This window comes from Ambystoma mexicanum, chromosome 7p (genome assembly GCF_040938575.1).
Source record: "Ambystoma mexicanum isolate Mex_15411 chromosome 7p, UKY_AmexF1_1, whole genome shotgun sequence".
Taxonomy (NCBI): domain Eukaryota; kingdom Metazoa; phylum Chordata; class Amphibia; order Caudata; family Ambystomatidae; genus Ambystoma; species Ambystoma mexicanum.
The window spans coordinates 805,107,782-805,133,682 of record NC_090939.1 but is presented as its reverse complement, the minus strand read 5'-3'; the positions used below and the strand labels follow the sequence as shown (position 1 = coordinate 805,133,682).

Genomic DNA, 25,901 nt, shown 5'->3' with positions numbered 1-25,901 from the left:
AAGAAATCACAAATCCAGCAGTTTTGGCTGGTGTATATATATTAGACAGATATTTTCAAGGCAATGTCATCATATGCCCAGGTTAGGGGTGTCACGGTATTAGTTTTATGGCGGTACGATAACCTTCTTGCCAAATGACGGTATATCATGGTTATCGCGGTATAGCAGGTGGAGATAACTAATCTTAACAAATATTTTCTTAAAATATCATACATTTTCAGATTTATCATCAGAAACAAAACCAGGCACCCAGGGCCAGAATTGGGCTTTTCAACATTCTTTCCACTAAAATGCCACCCCTTGCTTCCACCAAGAACACAAACACATGTGTGGAGTGGAGGAGGGGGGGGCTGCTGCGACTGGAAAAGCAAACTTAATAGCTTTTCCTAAGTGGTCATTTAGGATTTCAGCTGCCCCACTGGCTACTGGTGAAGATGAACATGTTGCCATCTTGATAATCTGCATGCCACAGATCAATGGAGGCTGATGGTAGTATGCGCTTGTGCGCATACACGCACACGCACTCTCTCTCTCTCTCTCTTTACGTTACAGCCTTTAGTTTACTTGCGGCCAAAAGGTGTTCAGTAATCACGGACATGTTACCCTTTGGTATGGCAGCAGAGAATACTAGCAGAGATGAGTGAATTTTGTGGTGTGACTTATATGTAAATTCAATGATAGAACCAGGGAAATCCCCCATTGTCATATGTTTAGAAAACATTATCCATTATAAATCTATAAACCTCAAAGCCACCAACCCAAACTAAATCCTTTTCCTTCTTGGCACTGTATTTATTCTTCCTATTGCTAACATATTGATTTTGTGTCAGGCACGTGTGGTTTGCGGAATGGCATTAAAAACTGCTCCAACTGAAAGTACTTGTACCAAAAAAAATGAACTTTTATTTTTACATTGCCTTTTTGCATTTGGAGTTCTTTAACTTACCAGTAAGTCAATGCTTTTTAGTTAACTTACGAATACACAGGTAGGATTTTCCAGTTGTAGCAAGGTGGCATTTTGAAACTTGTCTCTGCACATATTTAGCTGATCCTCCAAGAATATAAGGCAGCTGCAGAATTGGTCTTTCATGGCACTCACTCAGTGATTGCCTTGAATGAAAGAGTGACTAGTAGAAGGGTTATAATGGACATTTTGAGCAATGAGCTTGATGCTCAGTCACAGGTCATCGCTTTGAAAATTGGCCTCGACTTGCATTTTTTCAGAACCACATGGCATGGGCATCATGATCACTTGCTGAGACAAAAAGTTTGTTTTGACAACTTTGTATCCCATTAAAGGGAGAAAAGTCACTCATGAGCAGTCTGAAATGTCTCAAAATGTCATAGCCAACACAGACACACCAAATGGTTGCATAGTGATCTAATCACTATAGCTTATTTACCATCTGCCTGGTGTATTATGAAGGCCTGATGTCAGAGTCACCACTGACCATTTAATCCTAAAGGGACAGCGTTCAGTGGGCGCCTTCAATGTCTTTCTTGATTCTTGCAATACATGTTCATTTACCATCTTAAAGATAGAGGCAAAAAAAAATGTTGAAAATGACAAAGTTAAAATACATATCGGCACAAATATGGCCTAGACCACTACCTCACCACAACCCCATCAACACCATTTTCCCAAGCTCGGAGTGCATTAGGACCCTTGTGATGTGAATTCAGAGGGAGGAATGCTTTCACGGGTGGTGTCACAAATTTAGAATAGACCTAAGAAATATCTCACCCCCATTGCTCTGGTCCAGTGCCATATGCAGAAGGCAGGTGGGTGAAGGATCAAGCGAAGCAACAACTCTAGTGCCAATGTGCAAATCTACACAGAGGACTGTGGGGGGGCAGTTTATTGACTAGCAGAAAGCACTGATAGGCCCAGTGTTCACACAGTCTACAGCAGGGTCGGACTGGGGCATAAAATTGTCTCGGGTACCAAAATAAAAGTGGCCACAGTTGCAAATGGGAATTCGTTCCTTTTGGAACACTGAATAGTACCCAAGGGGGAGATTTTTGATAACATGTGATGCAAATTGTACATTTAAAAGACTATTTATTCAGCAACAGTGGTCAAAACTATTAGCCGCATAGTGAAGTCACTCATCAAACTGGCCCACTTTGGCCAGAAAAGTGCCCCACTTTGACTAAAAAAACTGGCCCACACAAGCATTTTGCATTTTTGGTTCGGCCATGGGCCTATTGCCTTACAGGCCAGTCCATGCCTGGTCTACAGAGCTAAAGTTGTTTGTGGACATGCATCAGAAGGGCATCCAGTTCATTCCCTCCTTTGAATTATGGTATGTGTAGTTCCCCATCTTTGAAATTGGTGGGAAAATTACAAATCCCAGAATTCTAAGTTAAAACAGAACTGGATGACTATCCGATCCATGACCATGAGAAACTTAAGTTCTTTGAATCTAAACCTTCAGGAGAGTAATTCCTTTTTTTTTACAATTTGCACAGCCTGAGCAAGAGCTGTTCCAATGTGTGTGTGCTCAGTGCAGTAGGACCTTAACTTACTGAACTAATGGCACATGATGCTGGGCCAGGCTGAATCGATACATTTCTGCTCCTGCTGGGTGAGTGGTTGCTAAGCAAAGTGCTCCTGGCTCCACTGTTTTGCAAGTCACTGAACGTTTTGTTACATTTGTTTACATATGAACAAAAGTAAAAATAAAATGCTCACTTTCAGTTCAGGCCCTCAGCTCATCCTTGTGATGTCCCTGTGGTCTTGCTAATTGCAAATTGAAAATCAGGACAATCTCCATAGAAGATCTGACGTGTAGCGCGGAGCAGCATGACTGTGTGAAAATGTTTAAATTCTGTATGCTGCCTTTCAAATAAATAATGCCTGAAACAAAATAAGTTTGTTCTAGTTGGCCCTTGAAATCCATGTCTGGCAGAGTCTATGAACTAGAATCTCCAGTATGCTTATAGAGCCAGTCAGTCAGCTCATTGTTACTGGCTTTGCATGTGGAACATGTGGAACACAAAGGTTCAGGCACTCGGCAGCTTTCAACACAATTTGCGCAAAGTCGGCTGATCTTTGACCTGACCCTACTGATTACTAATGTGGCCTCACTTTCCCTATGCTCTTGTCTGCCAAAAAAGGCCCTTTGGCAGACGGCACATCCAGTAGTGCAAGACCAAGAATGTGCAGTACTTGCTTACTACAGCCTTTCCAAATCAGATCGAAAAGCACACTTAACGGTATAAACGGTATACCGGTATAAACAATGTGACGGTTATTATTGTTCAATTAAGTTGTTCATGGTATCTGTGATGGTATACTGTTATACCCTTACATCCCTAGCCCAGGTACTCGCACAAGTTTCCCTGCTGTTCCCATCTTATGACCAGGTGACACTCTTGTGGCAGTGCCTAGCCATGCCTAATCAAAAGCCGAAACTGTTGGCTTTGCCAATTCATGTTGGTTTCAGTTTGTCTCCATGTGTGAAAGTGTATCTGCACAGATGTGGCTGCTTTATTTGCTATGCCTAGGGATTTAAGCTGCACCTCACTAAGTTGGTCCAAAAAGGCCCTACCTGAAAATGACAAGGCTAGAATGGCAAGTATGGACCAGTTTTAGGTCTTCTTCTCATGAGTACTTGCCAGTGGGGTTCCGACCTAAATAGAATGTATCTTTGTGTGGAAGCCTAGCCTGAATTGCCAGAATGTTCAATGATTCAAACTGACAAGTACTTACTTGATAACCTCATACTGTTTGAGTAATTTACCAGAGTGTGCATGCAAACAGAATAAGTCATGCGTATTGTGGGTCTTGTTTGGAAAGTTTGGTGTAAATCCTGGCTGCTGGGTGTTTAGGCAGTGTCTGAAATGGAAATTATTTGCTGTGGGACCCCACCAGTTATGGGGAGGGGAGCAGGTTGGGAGGATTGCCCACGCCCATAAACATTTCCCTCTCTGAAGATTATCCTGAATACCTGGAAAATAACAGAAGAGAAGAGCCTCTCCTTTAATGTTCCGGGCACAGTATGATATGATATGGCATTTATGACACGCCTATACAGAAATGTTTCAAGGCGCGAAAGAGATACATATTTTAAAACTAAAATATAGTATTTAAATATTTCCTAAAGAATGCAATCAGAGGTGAAATTAACATCTGGCCAAGAGCCAAATGCCCATGACCCATTCTGCCCCCCTACTCTGCCTCCTTCCCCTCAAACACAAACAGCCAGGGCTGCACAGGCCCCCCAGTAAGGTCCTAATGTGTAATGTGTCTCAGAAGCAGATTATTTACAACAGGAAGTGATTAGAGATGCAAAAACACTGGCAGTGACCATTGCTGTGACACTTTTTTCTTTAAATTATTTAAGGTGTGATTGTTGGGTGATTCGAAATTAAGGGGATGCAGAACAAGCTGTGTGAAACAATAACCTTGTCATGCATCGCATTTCACTTAGTTTCTTATGACTTTTTTTTTTTATAAATTCACATTATTTTCTATTCTGGAGCTTGTAGGCTTCGTTCATGAGGAAAATAAAGCTACAATTATATGGGGTCATTTTCCAAGTCAAGCGGTGTGGAAAAAGTGGGAATAAAAGCATTAATCACCACTTTTTATGCACTGTGGATTTTGTATGATTTGGCAGGCGAAGCTGGAGAGCAGATCGGACTTAACATGTTTGCCTGTTCTGCATGTCCCACCGCCAAATCTGATTGGTTTTCCACCAGCATGTATTGTTAGATTGGTTGAACACCAGTGGATTCCTATGGAATCCGCCTGACTTTTACACCCCAGTAAAAGCAGGCAGATTCAAAAAGAAACCACTATGGAGTGCACCCACAATTGTTAATTGTGGGAGGGATTTACACTTTTCTAGACTCGTATTGGAAAAGTGAAGATAAGACGGGATATTTACCAGTGTTTTATGGTTTACTTTACCAGTACCTGGCAGAATACATTCAAATTGCATGCAGGTGCCCTTTTGCAAAGAAGTTTAAATATGAGTGGTCCCCTCTGCACATTTTAGGATTCAAAATCAATTGACTTGTTTACCCTTTTTCATCAACACGTTTCTACAATGATGTATACATTTTCAGATTGGTTTATCGTCTAACTGTTTAAAGTAATTGTTTACAATTAAGCATTATTTTCGGTATTCAAAACCAAACTGCAAAACATATTTGCCTCAACTTAAGCTTGGAAGATGTGTGGTCAAGTATCTAAATTTCAAGCTGGCCTCGAATTCTGGCTTTACCACTTAACCAAAGTGTGTTATCCTGGGTAAATCATTTAATCACAATGTCCCTCACATGCAAAAATCAGGTTCCTCTAGAAGTGATTTCGTTCACAGTATAAGCTATTTTAAAAAAGCCTCACTTAATGTTTAATAGATGGGCAGTGCATATTTCAGGACCTACCATGTACACACACACATGCCTTTCTTTGAAAATATCAGCCCACATTATTGAACAAACAAATTAAACAAAAAGCCATCATGGATAATTGAATATTATAACCAGTATATAAACAGTAAATACCAGATAATGATGTACTGGGGCATTGCAGGGGGCATCCATCTCTGAAATCTCTCCACTGGCTCCGAGTGGATGCGAGCATTAAATTCAAAACCCTCTGCATTGTCCACAAGACTTTCTGGGGCCTGGGTCCAAAATAACTTCAGCTATCCCTCCGCAAATACCTTCCCTCTCGAGCTCTTTACTCCTCTACCTCCAACTCCCTCAGGGTCAGTCGTTTTTCAAAGAAACGAGCTGGGGGTAGATATCTGTCTTCGGCTGGGGCCTCCCTCTGGAACAGCCTCCCTGCCACTCTAAAATTTGAGGAGAACCATCTCCGGTTCCGGAAGCACCTAAAGACCTTCCTCTTTTCTTCTGCCTTCGCTCCCCCTCTCCCCTGCTGATCTGTTCTCTCTTGGCACTGTGCACCTGGCCACCCTCTGTCCTTCGGGCCCAGGTACCTGCTCACCCTGCCACCCTCCCGCACTGCCTCCGGGCCACCCCTTGCACTGCGGTCTGTACCTGTACCCATACAGCCCCCCCTTTTTCTTCCTGCACTTATCAGACCTACCCTCTCTGCTGCCTTAAACCGAGCACTTGCAAATTGCTGGCTGCAGTACCACTGTTTGTTCCCTTTATTATTTATTTATTGTTATTTATCTGTTTCTCCTCTGCTTCGCACTTTCGACTTCTCCCTCCTTCCATGCACTTTTCCCCTCCCCCTCTCCCATGCACTCGCATGTTATCAATGTCACTGGGCCTAGTAAGGTCCCTGTATTGTTCTCCCCTGTTCCCCTCCCTTGCCTTGTCGCGCTCTGAAACACTTCTGTACGAGCGCGATAGAAATAAAATATCAATCAATCCTCCCTGCCAAGCCCCACCGGGAGTGATACCAGGAAGCCAGCAACCCCTCAACCAGCACTGTCTGCCTACTAATCCCACTCTAGCTCTCTCTCCTGCATGCTAGCACTCCCTTGTGCACGCAACTCAATTAAAATGTTATGCAAAAATGCAACAAAAAAATTTAATTTTGTGCTTCAAATTGTCATTTTGTATGAAACAACATTTCCTATTCCTTGCTTCAGTATTCTGGAGTAGCTGCTGGGAGTAGCCACAGTATTCAGGGTGGCATTGTTGACCGTACACCATCTGAGATGGAACAATGACTGGGGGCCTCAGTGCTCAGCCCTCGCAGAGGAGGAGGAAGCATCACTCTCTATTCTCCACAACCAGGCCAAGGAAGACATGTGGCCTCATTATGAGCATGAAGGTAATGAAACAAGGAAGGCAGAATGGTATTACCGGCATCGTTAATGGGTCCTGGCCATTACGAGCCAACAACCCGCCAATACCGCCACTGCCTGTACCGTGCCCCTTCTTACCGGCATGCGTGCGTACACGTGCCCCTTCACAGCGTAAATACCGGGATGCCGCTAATAGGAGGACATCACAAGTTACGCGGGCATGCACTTACCGGCATCCCGAAGGCAGTAATTAGGGCCGGTATTACCCAAATTGTTTGTTTACAATTGTTCGAATGAACAATTGACCGAATTTAAAGGGTCACAATTGACCTTCTCACAATTGACCGAATATATATATATATGGGTTTTGGGGGGTTTGGCATTGGGTGGGGGATCGTGGGGGGTTTCCCCCCACATATATGGTACAATTGACCTTCACAATTCGGTCAATTGTGAAAAGGTCAATTGTCATTCGAGCAGTTGTAAAACGAACAATTCGTATACAACCATTAGGGCCTGCACGACGGTGGCAATACAGGCATCATGGACCACCCGTAAATAGCAATCTGCAGTGTAGGCAACTGCCACAGGTGCACACAATCACTGCAGGTGGAGTCAATGGAGCCTGTCCCAGTACAACAGGAGTACACCCACACACCACACCCCTTCCTACACCAAAATGATACCACTAGCTGTTGCAATCATGGGGCTGGAGGACATGCCTGTACTGCTACAACTACAGCAACAACAGCAACAGCAACAACAACTACAGCTACAACAACAGGCAGCACAGAGGAGATGCAGGAGGAGAAGGAGGGTGAGACAGGCCCAGCAAGTTCCACCAGTGCAGCCAGTGGTACAACGTAGGCAGCCACCAATCCCTCGCATCAGACCCAGTCCATTCAATCAAACCCCTGAGCAGATCCACACCCTATACCATTTGGACCAGGACACCATCACCACCATAGTGGACATGATACACGACAAAATTGTCAGCCTCATAGAAATATGCACTGCCATCCCCTGCTACTAAAGGTGGTGTCTGTGCTCCACTTCCTGGCCACAGGCACCTACCAGCACACAGTGGTATATCAATACCATTCTTTTCACGCATGCAAACCCAAGTTCTGTATGCCATCCTGAAGCACGCTAGCACCCACACATCCCTACCACGGACTGCCCAGGAGCTTGCCGACACTAAAGTAGGCTTCCATGCACTGGCAGGCATGCCCAATTGCATCAGTGCCCTCGATTGCACCATTGGTTGTCCCTCATGCAATAGAGGCGGTGTACCGCAATCGTAATCAATACCACTCCATCAATGTGCAGATGGTATGTGACTCCTGCAAGATCATCACACATTGTTGCGCCCGACATCCCAGATCTACACATGATGTCATGGTGCTGCGTAACTCCATGCTACCCCGTTTCATGGAGCGACATGCTGGACGACGTGCCTGGCTGCTCGGTAACTTGCCTGACTGGGCCATGGCAGTGCATCAGGGTGGTGAGGTGGGGGTTGCATACTCCACATAGGTGGGATTGGGGGGGTGCATACTCCACCTGGGTGGGATTTGGGGGTGCATACTCCACCTGGGTGGGATTGGGCGGTGAGTGGACAATGCACTCAGAGCTAAACACTGTTGTCGTGAGCATCCCAACCTGAACATGACACATCAATTGCATAGATAACACCAATGCCGTACATCAATTACAACATGCAAGATGCACAAGCAGGCATTAGGTACAGACTAGCATACACTCAATTATGGGTGGCAAGACATCGTACCGCATCCACAGTACATCCGCATCAGCATGCAAGAGAAGACCCTGCATCATCTGTACAACGCAATCCACATTAGCAGACCATAGTGCAGTACACAATGCATCCAATGAACCTGTGTACATACATACAGGTACATGTGCATGTCAACACCAAATAGCTCCAGCCATGGCTGTGAATCCTAAAAGTGTCAGCTCAGATTGACTTACACCTACCTCTTTGTGCTCCCATGCAGGTGATGGAGGCTATCCCTTGAAGCCGTGGCTACTTACCTTTGTGCGGAACCCGTGTAACAGGCATGAAGAGGAGTACAATTGGGTACATACCCGTACTTGTGTCGTGATTGACCATACCTTTGGCCTGTTGAAGGCACGGTCCCACTGCCTAAGCAGGTCTGGTGGAGCACTCCTTTATGGCCCTGGGAAGGTGGCAAAGATCACCATAGTCTGTGTAATGCTGCAGAACATGTGCATCCGGAGAAATGTACCACTGCCACCTGACATTGACATGCATGCATTGGTTGAGGATGATGAGGATGGTGTTGGATGAGAAGCAGCACCCCTCCCAGTACGTGATGCACAAGATGGCCATGCTGTACGCCAATCACTGATTGACGATTACTACTGAACCACAGGGACGTTGATGGTTATGTGTCAGTGCTACACTGAGCACTGGGACCGTGTGGACATGAACACAGGGTGTGTGGGGAGTTGGGCACTGTGCACTGTCGTGAATTGAATGGACACACACGGAATGAACAATGTCCAGGCATTAAATGATTTGGAACACAACAGGTGTATTAAGAATATTTACAAAACAGTGCTTCCCACCTCCACCACTCACATGCCCTCCCCCATCCCCCCAAAACACCCAAACACCCCATACCACCCAAACACCCCATACCCCCAATAAACACCCCATACCCACAAACACCTCATACCCCCAACAAACACCCCATACCCATCAATGAACACCCCCTTAATCCCCTCTACACAAACAACACCACCTCCCCCATCACCCATTGTCATCCCCCACTATTTCCGTTTTTTTTTTGTGTCCGGGGGAAGCATTTCGGTCTGCCTAGCACTGCGCCTCGTCATCCACACAGGGCTTGAGTGAGCGAAGCTTGCATGTGCGGACAATGGGGTGGATGCTGATGGGATTTGCAATGCTGGTGCAGGTTGTTGGCACTGCAGTGTTGGCACATGCTGGTTAGGACCTGAGTGATGGCCCCCAAACTGTCATGGATCATGACTGCACTAGAATTTATGGCCTCAATGGTCCCAGCATTGGCCTCACGAGCTCTCGGCGTGTTTCCTCACCGTCAGCCACATATTGGTGCACCAGCTCGATCATCGAGTCCTGCCGGGCCTCTACCCTTGACAGGTGTGCCTCAATATCAGTGGGGGCTGTGGAGGTAGAGGGTGCTGTGGCTGGGTGGGCCATTGCAGGGCTGCCCTCTGGGGTGGTTGTGAGTTCTGGACTGTGCAGTAGAACCGCAGAATCCAGCATGGGCTGAACAGTGTGCCCTGAGTGGTGTGTTGGAGGGTGGACAGGGGGCTTGGGGTGTGGGGACATTACACATGGTTTGTTCCTTCAAGGTCCGCGTACTCCTCCGCTTCCACATCCACATCACTGAGTGGGGCTGTGGCTGCTGCCTCACCCACTGAACTTGTGTCAGCGGACTGGGGGCCATCAGCCTCCCCTTCAGCTGTTGTTGGCAGCTCAGTAGTCGCAGTCTCGTCCATGCTTTGGTTTTCTCATGTGCCTGTCTGGCCTGTGCACGTGCCCTGGGTTGCACTGTGGGTTGCGGTGCTGCCTCGGAGGTGGAATGGCCAGTGCCCTGTGGTCTGGCCCTGGATGTAGATGGCCTTGGGGCAGGGTCCTGACTTTCACCTTCTGCATCAGTGCCTGTGGCGGAAGAAGAGATGCAGGGCATCAGTGATTGTGTTACATGCAAGATGCATGAGCTGGTGCTGCACAGTATATCATTTCTCATGAATTACAATCTTATAGGTGTGTCACACAGGGTAGTTTCAAGGGGGGGAGGCATATTGGCATGAGCGGGGGCGTCTCCATTCGACACTGATGCATACCAGATGGCATGCCATTGTATTGAGGTTTTTGTGCTGTATGACATGCAAATGGTCTCTGGGTGTTGGGTGTCTGTTGGTAATGGGATTGGCACACAGCATGCATTTCATTGTGGCAGGGTTTGGGCCTCCATCTGGACATGGATCTGTATATGTGTGTATGATGGGCCATCCATTGCCTTGGCTTGGCTCACTTTCACATCAGTTGTACTACGTCATGGTATGTCCTACTAGGGTTTGCAGGGTCACTCACCTCCATCTCCCGATGTCGAGGCACCCGTCTCCATTTCGCCGAAGCCCTCTATTGACTCCATTTGGATGGTCGTGCTGCAGGTTTCCTCTCAGCGCATCAGTTTCACTGGTGAGTAGGCACCCCCACCTGTGGCCATGGCTTCCCTGCGATTGCTGGCCAGGATGTTCCGGACCCTGAGACGGAGGTCATCCCATCTTTTTTTACAGTCTTTGACTGTGTGGGGGTGGTGCCGACCGCTGACACCTTGCGTGCAACCTCCTCCCAGATTTCTTTCTTCCTCAGCTGGACTTCCGTTTTGAGGTTATTAGCAAAAACCTCTTCTGCATTGGCTGCAAGGGTGTCGGCCAACGTGTTTAGCCCTCATCGGAGAAGCGCTTCTTGCGCAGGCGGGGGGTGTTTTTGCGCGTAGCCTTCATCATGCTGGGTGGTATGGCACTGCTCTCTCCTTTGTATCACTGCCGGATTGGGAGGATGGCAATGGATTGTGTTTTTAATGATGGCTGCCGGCGCATTTCCAATTCCGACACGATGACGTTACTTGCGGGTCCGGTATTAGGAGCCCGGTATTACCATGATGTTATTACCGGGTCGTTATTAAGGGGTTGCTCCTTGACGGAGGTGGTATCGACAGGTCCCGTGATGCCGCTATCAGGGGGTTGGAGGGCCTTTAGCGGCATGGCGGTATGGCCATTACTGGCATGGGGGTTCGCGCGTGCTTGCGCACTCATAATCAGCCGCTATTAGTGGCATCAAGAGAACACGAACCTGCTACTTCCTCCATGCCAGTAATGACTCCGTTTTTAGCGGGATTCTCGTAATGAGGCCCATGGTCATTACGACCTTGGAGATAACTATGCTGAAATTTGCGGCATGGTTACCACCTTACCGGGTACCAGGTCCGGGTTCCTTGAATGAGGAATTACCAACCTTGGAGGACCCGGTAATTCCTCATTCAAGGAACCCAGACCCGGTAAATCCCCATTCCCATTCGAGCCCCAATAGGGCTCAATGTGAATGGGGAGGGAGCTAACAACAGTCCCGTTAATAACGGGCCCGTTGTTAGTTCCCTGGTCTGCTAGCGGGACCCGCTAAGGGCACCTGGTTTTACCAGGCGCCCTTTGCGGGTCCCGCGAGCAGACTCATAATGGGGCGGTAAGGGGTTGACCGCTCCGGCACCATTACCGGCACCGTTAACCCCTTACCACCAAGGTCGTAATAACCCCCATGGTGTTGATTTTTGGTGTTGGTGGGATTGGGGATAAATGGGAAAGGTGGTCAGGGGACCTGACCTGATTGAAGGTGACTACGGGGTGAAAGGTGAAGGAAAAGTGGTTATAATAGAAACGGGAGGAGCAGATGGCAAGGAAAGGTAGGTAGATTGATGATGCAACATTATTTTCCTTGGTTCTCTTTTGCTCAATAATGTTTTTTATAGAGCTGAGCAAATGTATTTTCCGGATCGGGAAAGGCGTTGTTTTTCTGGATCACGGATAAGGGAAATCTGGATTCATGCCAGGACTTTGTTTAGGGTACTCATACACTCACACCCAGTAGAAATTGGGGCCCCTTGATCACAAACCTGGCCACCCAGATGAAAATTCGTGGAGCCGGACCTGATTGGCAGTTTTGTGGAGATGAATGGGCACTTGTGCTGGGGCTTGCTTCAGTCTTACGCTCTGCAGGGAGCACATTCTGTGGAAGTGATACTAAACAATTGCAACAGTAGATTGCGGGACTTCCATGAGAACAAGGCTTGCACGGAGCTGTCAGAGGGTGGCGATGTCTTGAGCCTTCCGTGCAAGGTGCTGGGGAAGGGAGAGCTGAGTCTACCTAGGGATGATTTTTGGGCCTAGTAAAAAGATGGTGTCTGCGCCACTGCAAAACAGCGTTGGTTCTCGGGTCTTTGAGCAGCGCTATTCATATAAATCTCTATGTTCCATCATAAGGGGACGTGCCAAAGGGGGTGGATGTCTCTGCCCCCTTGGCCTACATGTGATCTACTTACGACGGGAAAGGCTAGGGGGGTGGTATAGGACCATCTTCTTCCCAACATGATCTAACTTTTAAGCGACCCATCTTAATCCTATTAGAAGGTCTAGTTAAGTGTCCCTTGCTCTCAGCAGAGATGCTTATAATAGGTGCTAGTACCTCTCCTTCTTCTTGCCCCATTTTATATATATATTTTCAGTAATTGAAATAGAAGGTTTAGGGCAAGACATATTGCTGAAGGAGAAGTATATATAGACTCACTGGCTCAATCAGGCTAAACCTGGCACCTAACTACCAAGACCCTTATAAAAAACAAAAAAAACAAAAACTGCTGTTTAGCCAATATTCATCCACTATATGGAACTATCAGGCTACAATCTCTTGCTTAATCAAATTGCATTAATCCGTTTTTACTAGGCCATATGCCTATGCTCTCAGTGACCCGTTCTTCCTGTTGAGGTCCTCTTACTTCTGCATTGTTTTTTCTCACTTCAGCTTCTTGCACATCCTATCTGGAATCATTACCATGTTAAAAATAATGCATGTTGTCTATGATTCACTATATTAATACTTATGTGATGGTTTAATCACTACTCAAGATCAAAGCGCCTCAAAACTATAGGTACACAGTATTTTGTAAACAGTCCCTTCACAATTGCCCTTTACGTCTCTAGACAGCTATTGTCTACCAATTCTATTGTTTATAATGCGTGATTAAAACTCACTATTTGTAATATCACAATTCCTGATAAGCTCACACATTTAATTTTATGTTATACCTCACACATTTCTGATGTAGACCACTTGTATCTCCTTAGCTGCCACTTAATGCAATGCACAATGGACTTATTCATGGAACTTTTAGCGTGGTGTAAAGTCACGTTGCCCTGCAAAAGTACTCTTTGCACCACCCATTTAGCGTGGTGCAAATAGTACATTTGTAGTGCAAAGTGACTTTGCTCTGCAAAAATACACATTGCCCCGCTCTGTGAATCAGGGCTGGTTCAATGTGTTAGTTGGCAGTGCAAAGTCCCTTTGCACAGCGCTAAAAGTTCCATGAATTAGGCCCATTGTGTCTATAACAGCTGTGTATCAACTCACTTTATGCCACTTGACAATTTCGTTCCGGCCGTTTTTCCAACCTTGTGTTAAAATGATTTACTGTTGGTCACTTTTCATAATTTTTTTAATCTACACTTTCATCAAGAGTGCCTCTCTGTTGTTGGATAACTGTCCAGCTGAACTCTTTATGCCGATGACTCAGTGCCATGAAATGTGTCATCATGCGTGCCTCCTCCACTTTGTTCTTAATACAGCTACTGTGTTCCATTGTGCAAGTTGTAATTCTCCTGACCATCTTCCCTATATATGTATTTCCACAGGGGCACTGGATCATATACATCACACATTCTGTGAATCAAAGTTGGTGAAGCTATTCTGCACCTAATTTGTTTTCAGACCAATATCTATCTCTGTTGTTTTCTTGGTAAGGTGGCACACTCCACATTTACCACAGGGGACGTGTCCTTTGACCAGGAGAAGGCCCCATATTTCTGTAATACTGGGTTATGCAATACCCAGTGTTCTATTGTCATTCCTCATCACCAGATCTTTAATATTAGAACTTCTTTATAAAAATAGGAAATCAGTCTTTCTGATTTTGAGTCTGGTTTATAGAGCACTCTCCAGTCTTTCATTATAATTTGCTTGATATTTGTGAGGGTATTTACACGTACAAGTGAATTTTGTTTCTTAGTGCTTCTCTATTGTTATTGTTCTTGAAGACTCATTTGGCCGCCTTTTTTACTATCCTCTTAGGGTCGCCCCTGCTTCTCTGCTTCTTGCTTAGAACTTCTGCCTCTTTTCAAAGCTTTCAGGTTCTGCTACTGTTAAGTTTAATTCTCAAAAACTGACCAAAGGACAAGATTTCACTTAAATGTCTGGGATGGTGGCTTTTGAAGTACAACCAAGCATTCCTATCAGGACTTTTGTGATATGGTCCAATTCTCAATTTACCTTTATCATGAACAATGGTGATATGCAAAAAATGGATTTTGCAATTATTCATATTATGAGTGAGCTGTGATTTACAAAATGTGGTGTAGCTGATCCAGTGCTCCTGTGGAAAAGGTATATAGGGTAGGCGATCAGTGGAATTACAACTTGCATAACGGAACACAGGAACTGTATAAAGAACAAAGTGGAGGAAGCACTCATGGTGTTATGTTATAGGAATTTGTAGAGCACAGCGTTCTCCCGAGGGCATCCTGGCACTGACCAGAAAGGTGAGCCGAAAGGGAAACAGACTAAGTGGCAGAAAGATTAGAAAAGATAGGTTTTTAACGCACAAGGAAAAGAAAAATGATCCTCCCTTCCGCATAAAATGTAGGATGTTCCAACCTTTTGATGCAGCCACAAACAAGGCGTGTCCACCAACACAGCAGAGCTTGGTCTGGGGAATTTGGATGGTCAGAGAGGTTTGAGAGCGGAGTGCTCTAGATGGAGTACAGGGGAGAAATTTAGCCAGAAGAAATTCAGCTCCTTGTTTGTATGAGGCTTTATGCACAATACAGAGAAACTTGAACAGCACCCTCTCTCAACCGGAAGCCAGTGCAGTTGACAGAGAATAGGAGACATGTGCAGACCATACGGAGGGTGGGTGATAGCTCTAGCAGCCATGTTTTGTAATAACTTATTCGGCATAATAGATATGCAGGTTGTGTCAAACAGAGCGCATTGCAGTAGTCAATGACGCTCATTACCAAAGAGCAGACTACAGGTGGATGAAAATATGCAGGGATATAAGGAAGAACCTTAAGGAGGACCATCAGCTTAAAATGACCGGATTTGCAAATTGCAGATTTCTGAAATCACCCATGTTGAAACATTTAATGGCACTGAACCATCAACATGAGGAGGTCAGCTGGACAGTTATCCAACAACTGAGAATCACTCTTCGTGAAAATGTAGATAAAAGATTACTGAAAAGGGAGCAACGGTTAATGTTTTTAACACAAAGTTTGAAAAATGGGCTGAGTGAAAATGTCGAGTGGCATGAAGTGTGGTGAAACACAGTTGTTATAGAAACAATGAGTATCGCATTAAGTGGCCTCTAAAGGGATATAAGCGGTCTGTATGTGGAAAGTGTGAGGCATAATGTAAAATGAAATTTGTGAGCTCATGAGGAATTGTGATTTTGCAAATAATGAGTTTTAATAATTAATTATAAACAATATAAGTGGTAGACAATAGCTGTCTAGTGAAGAAAAGGGCAACTGAGAAGGAACTGTGTACAGAACAGTGTGTGCCTATAGTTTTGAGGCGGTTCACTCTATTAACACATAAGTATTAATCGAGTGATTATTAGACAATAGACATTATTTTCAACATGGTAATTATGGCAGATAGGATGTGCAAGAAGCTGAAGTGAGAAAGGTGATGCAGAAGTTAGTGGACCTCGACAGGAAGCATGGGTCACTGAAAGTATAGGCATATCGCCTAGTAAATATGGATTAATGATATATGATTAAGTAAGAGACTGGATCGTAATAGTGCCGTATACAGGACTATTGGCTACACTGCAGTTATTACATTCAAGATGGAGCCCGAATCTTGACAGCGAGAAATAATAGCTGCAATGTTGAATATATAGGAAGATTCAGCAGGAAGTTATAAGAAAGTACAACTGGTAGGAAAGACAACACTTCCCGCAAGCTGATGTGACACACAGAAGGATCAGCACTAAGGTAGGTTGAATGCAGAGAGTAGACCTTAGGGAGAAATGTGACATGGTTGCATCGCGTCAGTGATGGCTGCTATTTTATATTTAATAGTAGCAGTTTGTGAACCGGAACAGACAAAAAGGATATGAGGGTATGAGGGTGCCATATAGATCATAGAGCATGGAGAGATTGGAAGAAGTAATGTAAGAAACGTTTTTCATTGCATTTATACAAATGCATAATGTTATGCAATTACATTTTTGTATTTTGAAAATAAATATTTGAATCTGAATTAGTAGTATAACAAAGATTTGTACCGAAATCAGGATTTACACATAATATTGGTCGCAGGTTATCCAATAGATAAAGATATTGTGGATTTACAACAATCCTTAAAGATAGCCAAAGTTCTGAAGATCTCCTCAAAGGCATAGATACCTTTATTAAAATCACAAGGAGTGTTTTGCAGTGACACCACAGTTGCACATATTCCTCAGAATTAATACCAGTCCATCTATATTTATTTACAGATTTGACTAGCCTTTCCAATTAACGGAAGATAACTTCTTAATTTTCCTTGAATAAGAACAAGGTATTTGGAAACCTATGAACCTGCCCATATTAAACGGTGTGGAGATTTTACTTGATTTATATCATGTAAAATGTATTTCAATGATATGTCATCTGCAGGTTCTTTCAGAAGAAGTGGGCATTAATAGAACTATAAGAGGAAAGGAAATAAGATTTTTTTTTCAATATTGTTAATGGGTGTGGGGAAGTCAAACATTTTTAGCGCATGGTGGAAAACCTAGTGGGTTTGTTTTAAAAACATTTGTGTGAGTAGGATCTGGTAGAATGTGATATGAAACTTCTGAAGAATATTCTGTATTGAGTATGAATATGCACAGAAACATGTTGAGAACTTAAAATGACATACAATGGATTGCCAGGTGAAAACACAATCTATTTGGCCTAGAAAGGATTTCACCATGAGGCACAATGGTAATTGTAAAGTCCTTGATTTCTCTAGCCTTTGTGTCTTAGATTAAAATGTATTTTTCTACAATTTGAAAGCTGGAAGGGGATATTTTCATGGACACGGTGCAGGTGAAGAATTTAGAGCAGCACACAGCATTTTTTCAAATAAATGTTGATTTTAAATTTATATTTGTAATAAAGAAGTATATATTTTGTATGAATAAATCGGTTTGATAGAATTTTTGAACAGCAAATGAATGGTCAATAAGACCAATGTAAGTCCAGGTGCTGTAATTACATGCAGTGACAATAGGTACCTGTGGTGGTGGTCCCTTGTGTTTTGTTGTGTAGAAATTCCAAGCAACCACACCATAGGTTACGAAGTCTCAGATTCCTCTTTGTTATGAATGTCAGCCTAAAAATGAGGACAATAAAACAACATGTGCATTTCAGGAGTGACAACCCTAATGAAAAATAGATTATATTGACCCAAAAACATAGTGCTAGTTCATATATATGTATCCTTTTACAAACAGGCTGACTAAAACTGGACAAGGAAGTGCTATTTGCTTGTTTAAATCTTGCTACATAATTTTGACAAGCAACATATATTGGAAATTACATGTATATTGAACACCACATTTTGTAATATGTTCTTTAAAGTCTAAATACAAATATGAATTACCATTCAGAATATTGATGCTGGGTGATGTTATTATTGAATTCAACATGGGTTAACAGCATGTACAACGTCATTCAATGCTGATTTAAGGCCTTTGCACAATTATCAATATAATGATAATTGAACCTTGTGAAATAATTGAATTCCTGCATTACACAAATGACTATTGAGTTGTATTTAGTTATTTTGGTAAAAGGCACTCTGATTTCTTTTGCATTTTAATAGTTCCTGTTCAACAACGCGATTGAAAAACTGAAAATTATGTTTAATTCCCTTGTAAGCCTGATGGGGCACCAACTGAAAAACAAATCTTATTGTTTTCTGATCTTCATTCAATAATAACTTCACCCCAGCCATCTATGAGGTATGAAAGAGAATTTTTCTAGGTGTGTTATCTGGTTAATGTATCCACCGGCACACGATTAAAGAAGTTTTAAATCTTTCCATTTCCATTTGAGGCCATCAAGGGTTTCTGCAAGCAAGCATGAATTAGGTCACTACGGTCACTGTCCATGATAACCTAGGGGAATTAATTAATTAAGTCAGTCAACATATGTTTTAAATGATTGTTATTATAAACAGGGTAGCTGCACAAATGATTAGTGGGTAGTTTTGGGGATTTCTCTTTCTAGGCCTGATTCTCTCTGTCTTACTATCCGACAGCACTGTCTTCTCTCTGTAGGATATGCCTGATAACTACAGAACCCCAGATTAGCTTGGTTATGGAAGAAAAGGGCCTTTGAAAATCCCTGCCTAAATGAGTGTGAGCATAGCCACAGCGCGCTAACATTCCCCACTGTTCTATTTTACATCTTGCTGGTGAGTCCTGATTAGATGTTTCTTCTCCCAGTACATTCTATTTACTGATGTTCTTTTTTTCTTCTTTTTTTCTTCATTCCCTTTGGTCAGGACTTATATAGTATGATTACCCCTACCAACATATTGGTTCTACAAGGGACAGCTAGGCAATTCTCCCCTGAATATGCGTACCATCAGCAACACCAGACCCATGTTTTGGATTTGTTGGGCCTCATCTGTGAGAGGAAGCTGGGCCTTTCTAAGGCACAGTGAGCAGGGAGTTCACATCTGGTTTGCCCTTGGGGAATTAGGGTAAAGGTCCCATGTTTAGAAACACATTCAAAGTTCTGGGAGCCTGTCTACTGAAAACTAAGATAGTCCAAAGAATGTGTTCCATGTGATGTATCTTACTCAGGAGGGTCTACAATCACATTTTAGCTCACTCTAACCTTCACAGTGGAGAATCAATGCGCATATCAGTCCGGTTCTACCCCAAAGGACAGTCCTATCCCAAAATGCTAGGCAATTGTCCTCTGAGCAAGAGTACCATCAGCAACTCTAGACACATGTTTCAGCCTTTGTGGGCCTCATCAGTGAGGTGAATTTGAGACTCTCTAAAATACAGTGAGCAAGGGGTCTATGCCGGGATTGCCCTTGGTGACTAACCCCAAATTGTACCTAATTTACAGAATGTGGGAGCCCCTCTAACGGGCACAAACATGGTTCCACTAACCCATTGTCTGGGTGTTAACCCACTCAGGAGGTTCTACAACCATGTTTTAGCTCAATGTGTTCCCTTGCTCCCAGTTCTGAGAGAGGCAGAGCTTCACCTCACTGATCAGAACTAACAATGCCAAATTACATGTTTGGAGTTACTGGAGCACCATTGTTCTGAGTTGCAACTATGGGTGTAAAAATGGCTTGGAGTATTAATGCAAATGAATGGTTTTCTGAGAGTTCCGCTCTTGCATCCAATCACAGGCTCTGTTTGTCAGCACTCAGAGTTCCCTCCTCAAGCCAAGGAAACCACCACTTACCTAATTCTGCAATAAGTAATGACTTGGTGTTCCTGGGTGGTGGCAACTACCGCACTAGACAATATGACTCAAGATGGAAGTAATTTCAGCCAGTGGAGCTGCAAAAGAACCCATTTGTGAATTGCCCACACATGATAAACTTAATTTCCCTTGGTATAGCACATGAGCAATTACACATCTTGCAGCCATTCCATATGAGGATAAAAGGGGAAGTAGTCACAGAGAAGTTTGAGAACCTGGAGTTTGGAGTGGGAGTATTACATGAATGATTTGAGATCAGAGGCAGAGAATGGGAGCAAGTTATGTCCAGAGATATAGGAGGTTAAGAATAGTGTAATGGCAGAGATGGGTAGGAGTTCAGACACAGTTAGTGTGGTGGGTGAAGAGCAGTGTGAAGGAGGGGAATTAGCTAAGACATTTGGTGAAGGAGGAGAAAACGAGCATTAGGTGGAAAAGGAGAAAATTGAAGATCTGAATGGAAGGCAGGATGGACAGGATCAAGGGAGAGAGAGAAGGAGCAGTAAAGAAGGAGCGGTCTAGAGTGTTGCTGAACATTATGGAGGAAAGGCAAGCAGAGAGTAAGGAGGTTTCAGAGGAGCTGGAAATAAAAGAGGAGGAACGAGGAAGCAACAAGGAACAAGATCAGCCCAATGAGAAATATGTGATGAAGTCTACTGCCTGACCGTAAGTGTGGATGATGGGATCGGCAAGGAGGCCAGTTGCCACAATGAACTGTGTGATGCCGGCCCAAGGTCTGTGTTTGGAGGAAAGGAAACTGGCTCATGTGCTACACAAGCAACAATGTCCTTTTAAGTAAAGGTGCAGAAAGTGTTAGTACACGGGGAGCCCCAGGCCAGGAAAATGTGGTTTGTGCAAACGTAGAATATCTTTTGTTCTCACCGGCAGACAACTGGAATCATAGAGGGCGAGGAACTCAGTAGAGTGAACACCATGAGCAGATGTTGTGAACAGGCCTACCCACTTTCCTGCATGCCTGAGCCACATGTGGATTCCGATATGTCAACCAATATGTTTATAGTGTCAGTACGTGCACACCACTGGCCACTTGCTACAGCATAAAAACAAGTACCATCAACCTATCCCAAATACAAATGTGTAACAATCCCCAGTTCTCATCAATTTCAAGTTCACCAAGCAGGAGGAAGGGGATGGACCCTATATAGCCAGAGAAAGTGAAAGGGTTGTTGTGGGCATTTGGAGGTAGATGGCAACAGAACTCGGAGAGGATGAGGGGAGGCCTGAGGGTGCAGTTAGAAGACAGAAAGGAAGGAGGAGTTGGAGAGATCTAAGGTACAGCTGGAGAAGATTAGACCTTAGTAGGATGCAGAGAGCATTAAGGAGGAGGCGCGCAGATAAAGCATAGGCAGGAGGATTTGGAAAGAGCATTGGAGGTGGGGATGGCTATAAGACCAACAGAGGAGAGGAAGCGATAGTGTAAGGAGGAAGAGCTAGATAGAGCTTAAGTTAAAGTGGGTTAATAAAACTTAGGGAGGGGTAAATGAGAGAGAATGACAAGAGGGTTGAGGAGAGAACTAAGGTGGGAAGTTGGACAGCAGATCAAAAAAGCGGAGGGAGCAGACAAGGAAGCTGACGTTGGTGAAGATAACAACTAAGGAGGATGCATATTAGTATAATAAGAAACAGTAATGAAAAGAGCTAAAGAGGAGGTGGTTGAGATAATATCTGAGAAAGAGGAGGGAAGAACGAATATGGATGAGGTAGTAGAAAGAAAAGTGAAGGAGATAGATGGACGGCCCTCCCCAAACCTACAGGGTGTATAAGAATGTGTGGAGGAGTAACATGCACATAGTGGAATATTTAGTGGAGTTATCCAACAGCGCAAAAGTCAACACAATGTCATCTGGGTCCCCTTTAGCAATGGGTCAGTGCTGGCTATCAATAAGGAGAGGGTAGGCTGATGGTTAAGAAGAACAGGACCGTGGGCTGAGGAGCAGTTCCGGGCCTAGAGAACAGTCTAAAAAGATGCATTTGTTAATTCTTATCTTGCAGAGGATTTGGGCTTGACTGAGCCAGTCACACAACACCATATACCAAAGTCCAAGTCAAAGCCATCTACAAGTGGCCAGTGTTTGGCAAGATTGTGGAACTTTGATGTTTCACTTGGACCAGATGATGACACTTAAGGGCCACCAAGGAGTGGAGGAAACATATGCAGAGGAGAGCAGGAGTGACACCAGGAAAGGCACCACAGGTTTGATCCCCGAGTCCACACATAGAAACCTCTGGGTATTAAGCACTTTATAAATAACCTATCATATCATATCATAGCCACTTGCCTATTCCGGCAGCAGGAACAGGAGTCATCTGCTGCATCTTTTCTTCATTTTAAAGGTACTGCACGAAGTCTAAGAGAACTTACCTCTTGCTCTAGAGTTGCTTGCATCTTCTACTACTCACAAGTCTAACAGCGTGTGGCCCTACATTGATTCATCTTTTTCTTCAAAGACTTCTGAAACATTGTGCAAAGACTTTTCTACTTACCCCCAAAGAAGGGCTTTAGCCTATCTAGACTCTTGCCTATTGACTTTGGCTTAGCCTATTTTAACTGAATGACTCTTATTGGAGGATCTGAAAGTATTTGCCTGCTTAAGAAATATTTGTGGTAACTTGTTTGCTGTACTAATCTTTTCCTTTTTACTTGCTCTTAACTAATTCTGAATGCCAACAGTAATACATTAATGTCAACAGCATCCTAGCAATTGAAGTCATCTGGGGATGTAGGTCTCTGCTCTATGCCATCCCAACTGGATATTTACTGATTCTGAACTAAGAGATTGTGTAATGTTGAAGTCTATTTCTGTGGTGTTTTACAGTGCTGCCTTCTGAAGAAGGCTTACGTTAACTGGCTGGTAAATAAGTTAATCATTGTTTTATCAAGAAACCCTGTGTGTAAGTGTTTGCTTGGATACTTGTCACTGTGAACCTCTGTGTAACTCCCCTACAGCTCACATTGACCCCTCTTGTGAAGAATGACAGATGACTGGACTTAATTGGCAATTAATGGCCTGTGGAGGGGAATGAGGGCCGGGGTGCTGTGTTCTCTACCACAACCCGCATTTGTGCTTTAGGCGTTTTGAAGGCGATCCGGCTTGCCAGATTGCAAGGTCAGGTAGAGATCACTGCCATTGTTGACGTGTGAGCAGATAATGTTGATTAATCCACGAACAAATATTTACTGTCATGGAAAATTTCCCCTCAATGAATTGGCACGTGGGAATATCCTTAATATACTAAACAACTCTAAACAAAATCCTGCATTAATCGTAATTTCTATGGATGTTTGCCAGGTGTTGAGATCTGGTGATTTCTAATCCGCCCTCTAACCTTTCAGATTGCTCAAACGATGAGCCCAGCTGGAGATATCGCACTTTCAACGAAGAAGGTGTTTTCTTCCAATGTGCCTTACCATCCTCTAACCCCAAAACCATTGTCAATGCATCATCAGCCTATGACAACGAGGTCGAGTGGTTCCAGCAACACGATGATGGCACTCTCTTAGAGGTTGACTTCAGCGGTGACACCAAAGTGACAAAGAAAGGCAATGCACTGTGGTTCTCCCAAGTAAACATTCAGGATTCCGGGACATACATCTGCACTATAAGGTATGTATTTGCATGAGAAACAAAATCATTTGGGCATGTTAAGTTACAGAATGCATATCGTGCTTACAGTTACTGCAGATGAACGGTAGTGCTGTGAATTCAAGCCTAGGGTGTTGTTCTCACAGAAACAAAATCGATATTTACCGACAACATTCAGATACTGAAGACATGTACAGGTAACTCCTGCATTGTGCATTTGGGGATCCTATTTTTTCCAATCAGAAATTAACTCATGCACTAAAAGTCATGGCTGTCAAAGGAGGGATGCCATTTCTCAACAGAGTTAGAGCGAGTTCATAATAGCACATATATTATATCGGAGCCAGTTCACTCGAACGTTTCACTTTAGCTGAAAGAAAGATAAGTAAAAGTGGTTGTTTTAATATTTCTTTCGTCTTGCTGTTTGTTAATGTAACTCCTGCCTGCAGAGGAAGGAGGTGAAAAGGCAGGTAGGTAACCCAGGAGTAAGATCCACAGAAGATGGGGCATAGGGGGTTGGGAAGGATATTCTCAAGAAAGACAAAGAAGAGATAGGTATGGGAGGATCTGAGTGGGAAATACAGTCAAGCATCAACACAGAGAAAAAAGTATAAAACAGTAGAAGACCACTGGCAAGGTGAGATCCACAATGTTTTACCACCAGTCCTTCAGGTGCTGCTGGATGCCACAGAGTTTAGCCAACTGCCCTCTCCCTGTCCTTTTCCACATCGTACCTGAGTCCCCTAGCAGCACAATATGGATCCCCAACTATACATTGATGACACTCAGATCTTTCTTAGCCTTGAAGGGAGATGTATTACCTACAGGTCAAGTCATATAATTAACCCTAAGTTAATGTGGAAGTGAATGGTAGAGGTACAAAGTTAGATGCATGACTAATAGTTTTGTTTAAATGTCATAAATGTCCCAGAGGATAGCCCAGCAGCAACGTGCGCACCTTGGAAGCAAGACAACACAAAGCAACACAGGTTCTATCCCCCTGTCCAGGCTTAGAAACCTCTGGGTGTTTAAGCGCATTATAAATATGCAACTAAGACAAAAACAATTATGCAACTAAAAAACAAACAATTCCTGTAACAGTGCCTCAATGCCCACGAGCTGTGTGAGCGCTTTAAAATGCTAAATAAATAAATAATGAGGTACACCACATAATCTGCCCTGTCAGCTTCTACTACCTGTGTGGTTGCACTGGTGCGTCTCGCCACTTGCACCCAAAAAAGATGCACCGTGTTCACAAAGTTCTTGCATCATAGCTATGGACGTTCAGCTTCCCTTGTTCATCCCCTTTGCAAACAAACATGGAGGCGCTTCAGCACGTGTTAATGTCCATACTGAAAGCAGAAACAGGATGCACAGAACAATGTGCAGAAAACAAACATATTCCCCTGTACCTCTATGGAGAATGTGCAGGGGACTCCCAATGCATGACAGGGTATTTTCTGAACCGTTATTATCATTTGTTTTCGAAGTATTGAAAAGCAGTGGCATGGTCTGCTGACGTCCCTCCTGCATCACTGTCCCTCAAACAGGTATAAAAATACTTTTTTCTATGTTATATTCACAGTGACATGCATGCTCGCGACACTAATATATGCAAAGTAGCTGGCCAGTACAGCATCTGCAATGCAGCACATCCGCCTGGAAATGCGCTGTGCATCTTTGGGAATAAGGTGACCTGCACATACTCAAAGTAATGCAAATAAGGAATAAATGCTTCCCCTGCACATTTCATATTTGAATTATGTATTTGGCAGCAGGTGTTATTACCCATTTTCGTCAGCTGTAAATAAAGAGTTGATTTTTGTTTCTTTATTTAAGAAACATTAAGTTGTGAGGCATTAGTCCTTTAGACATTTCACTTTGAACATCCTTGGCAGGAAAGGCAGAGACGTCATTTAGGGGTTGCCAGAGATCGCAACTGCGACCTCCGAGGTCTCCCTTGCGACATCTGTGGTCACCCTTGCGACCTCTAGAAAAAAAAAGAAAAAAAAGATTTTTTTTAAAAACTTGTTTTTTTTTTGTAATGCAAGCTCATGGGCTGTGGCCAGCACCATGTGGCTTTTTAGTTCTGGAGTGGCTAGCGTTCTTGTTCAGGCCCCTTAAAAAAAGAAGAAAAATAAGAACATGAGGGCCACAAGTCTAACACTTTCAGCACTCACCCTAAATAAGAAAGATTAGGAATACC

At 43.8% G+C, this 25,901-nt stretch overlaps 1 protein-coding gene across 1 annotated transcript in view; it reads left to right on the top strand.

Annotated features, from left to right (window-relative positions):
* IL18RAP (interleukin 18 receptor accessory protein) overlaps positions 1 to 25,901 on the top strand; it is a 644,980-nt gene that overhangs the window by 307,397 nt on the left and 311,682 nt on the right. Inside the window, exon 3 of the mRNA XM_069636930.1 lies at positions 23,446 to 23,716. Within this exon, the coding sequence (XP_069493031.1) occupies positions 23,446 to 23,716 (271 nt within the window). The remainder of the gene's footprint in view (positions 1 to 23,445; positions 23,717 to 25,901) is intronic.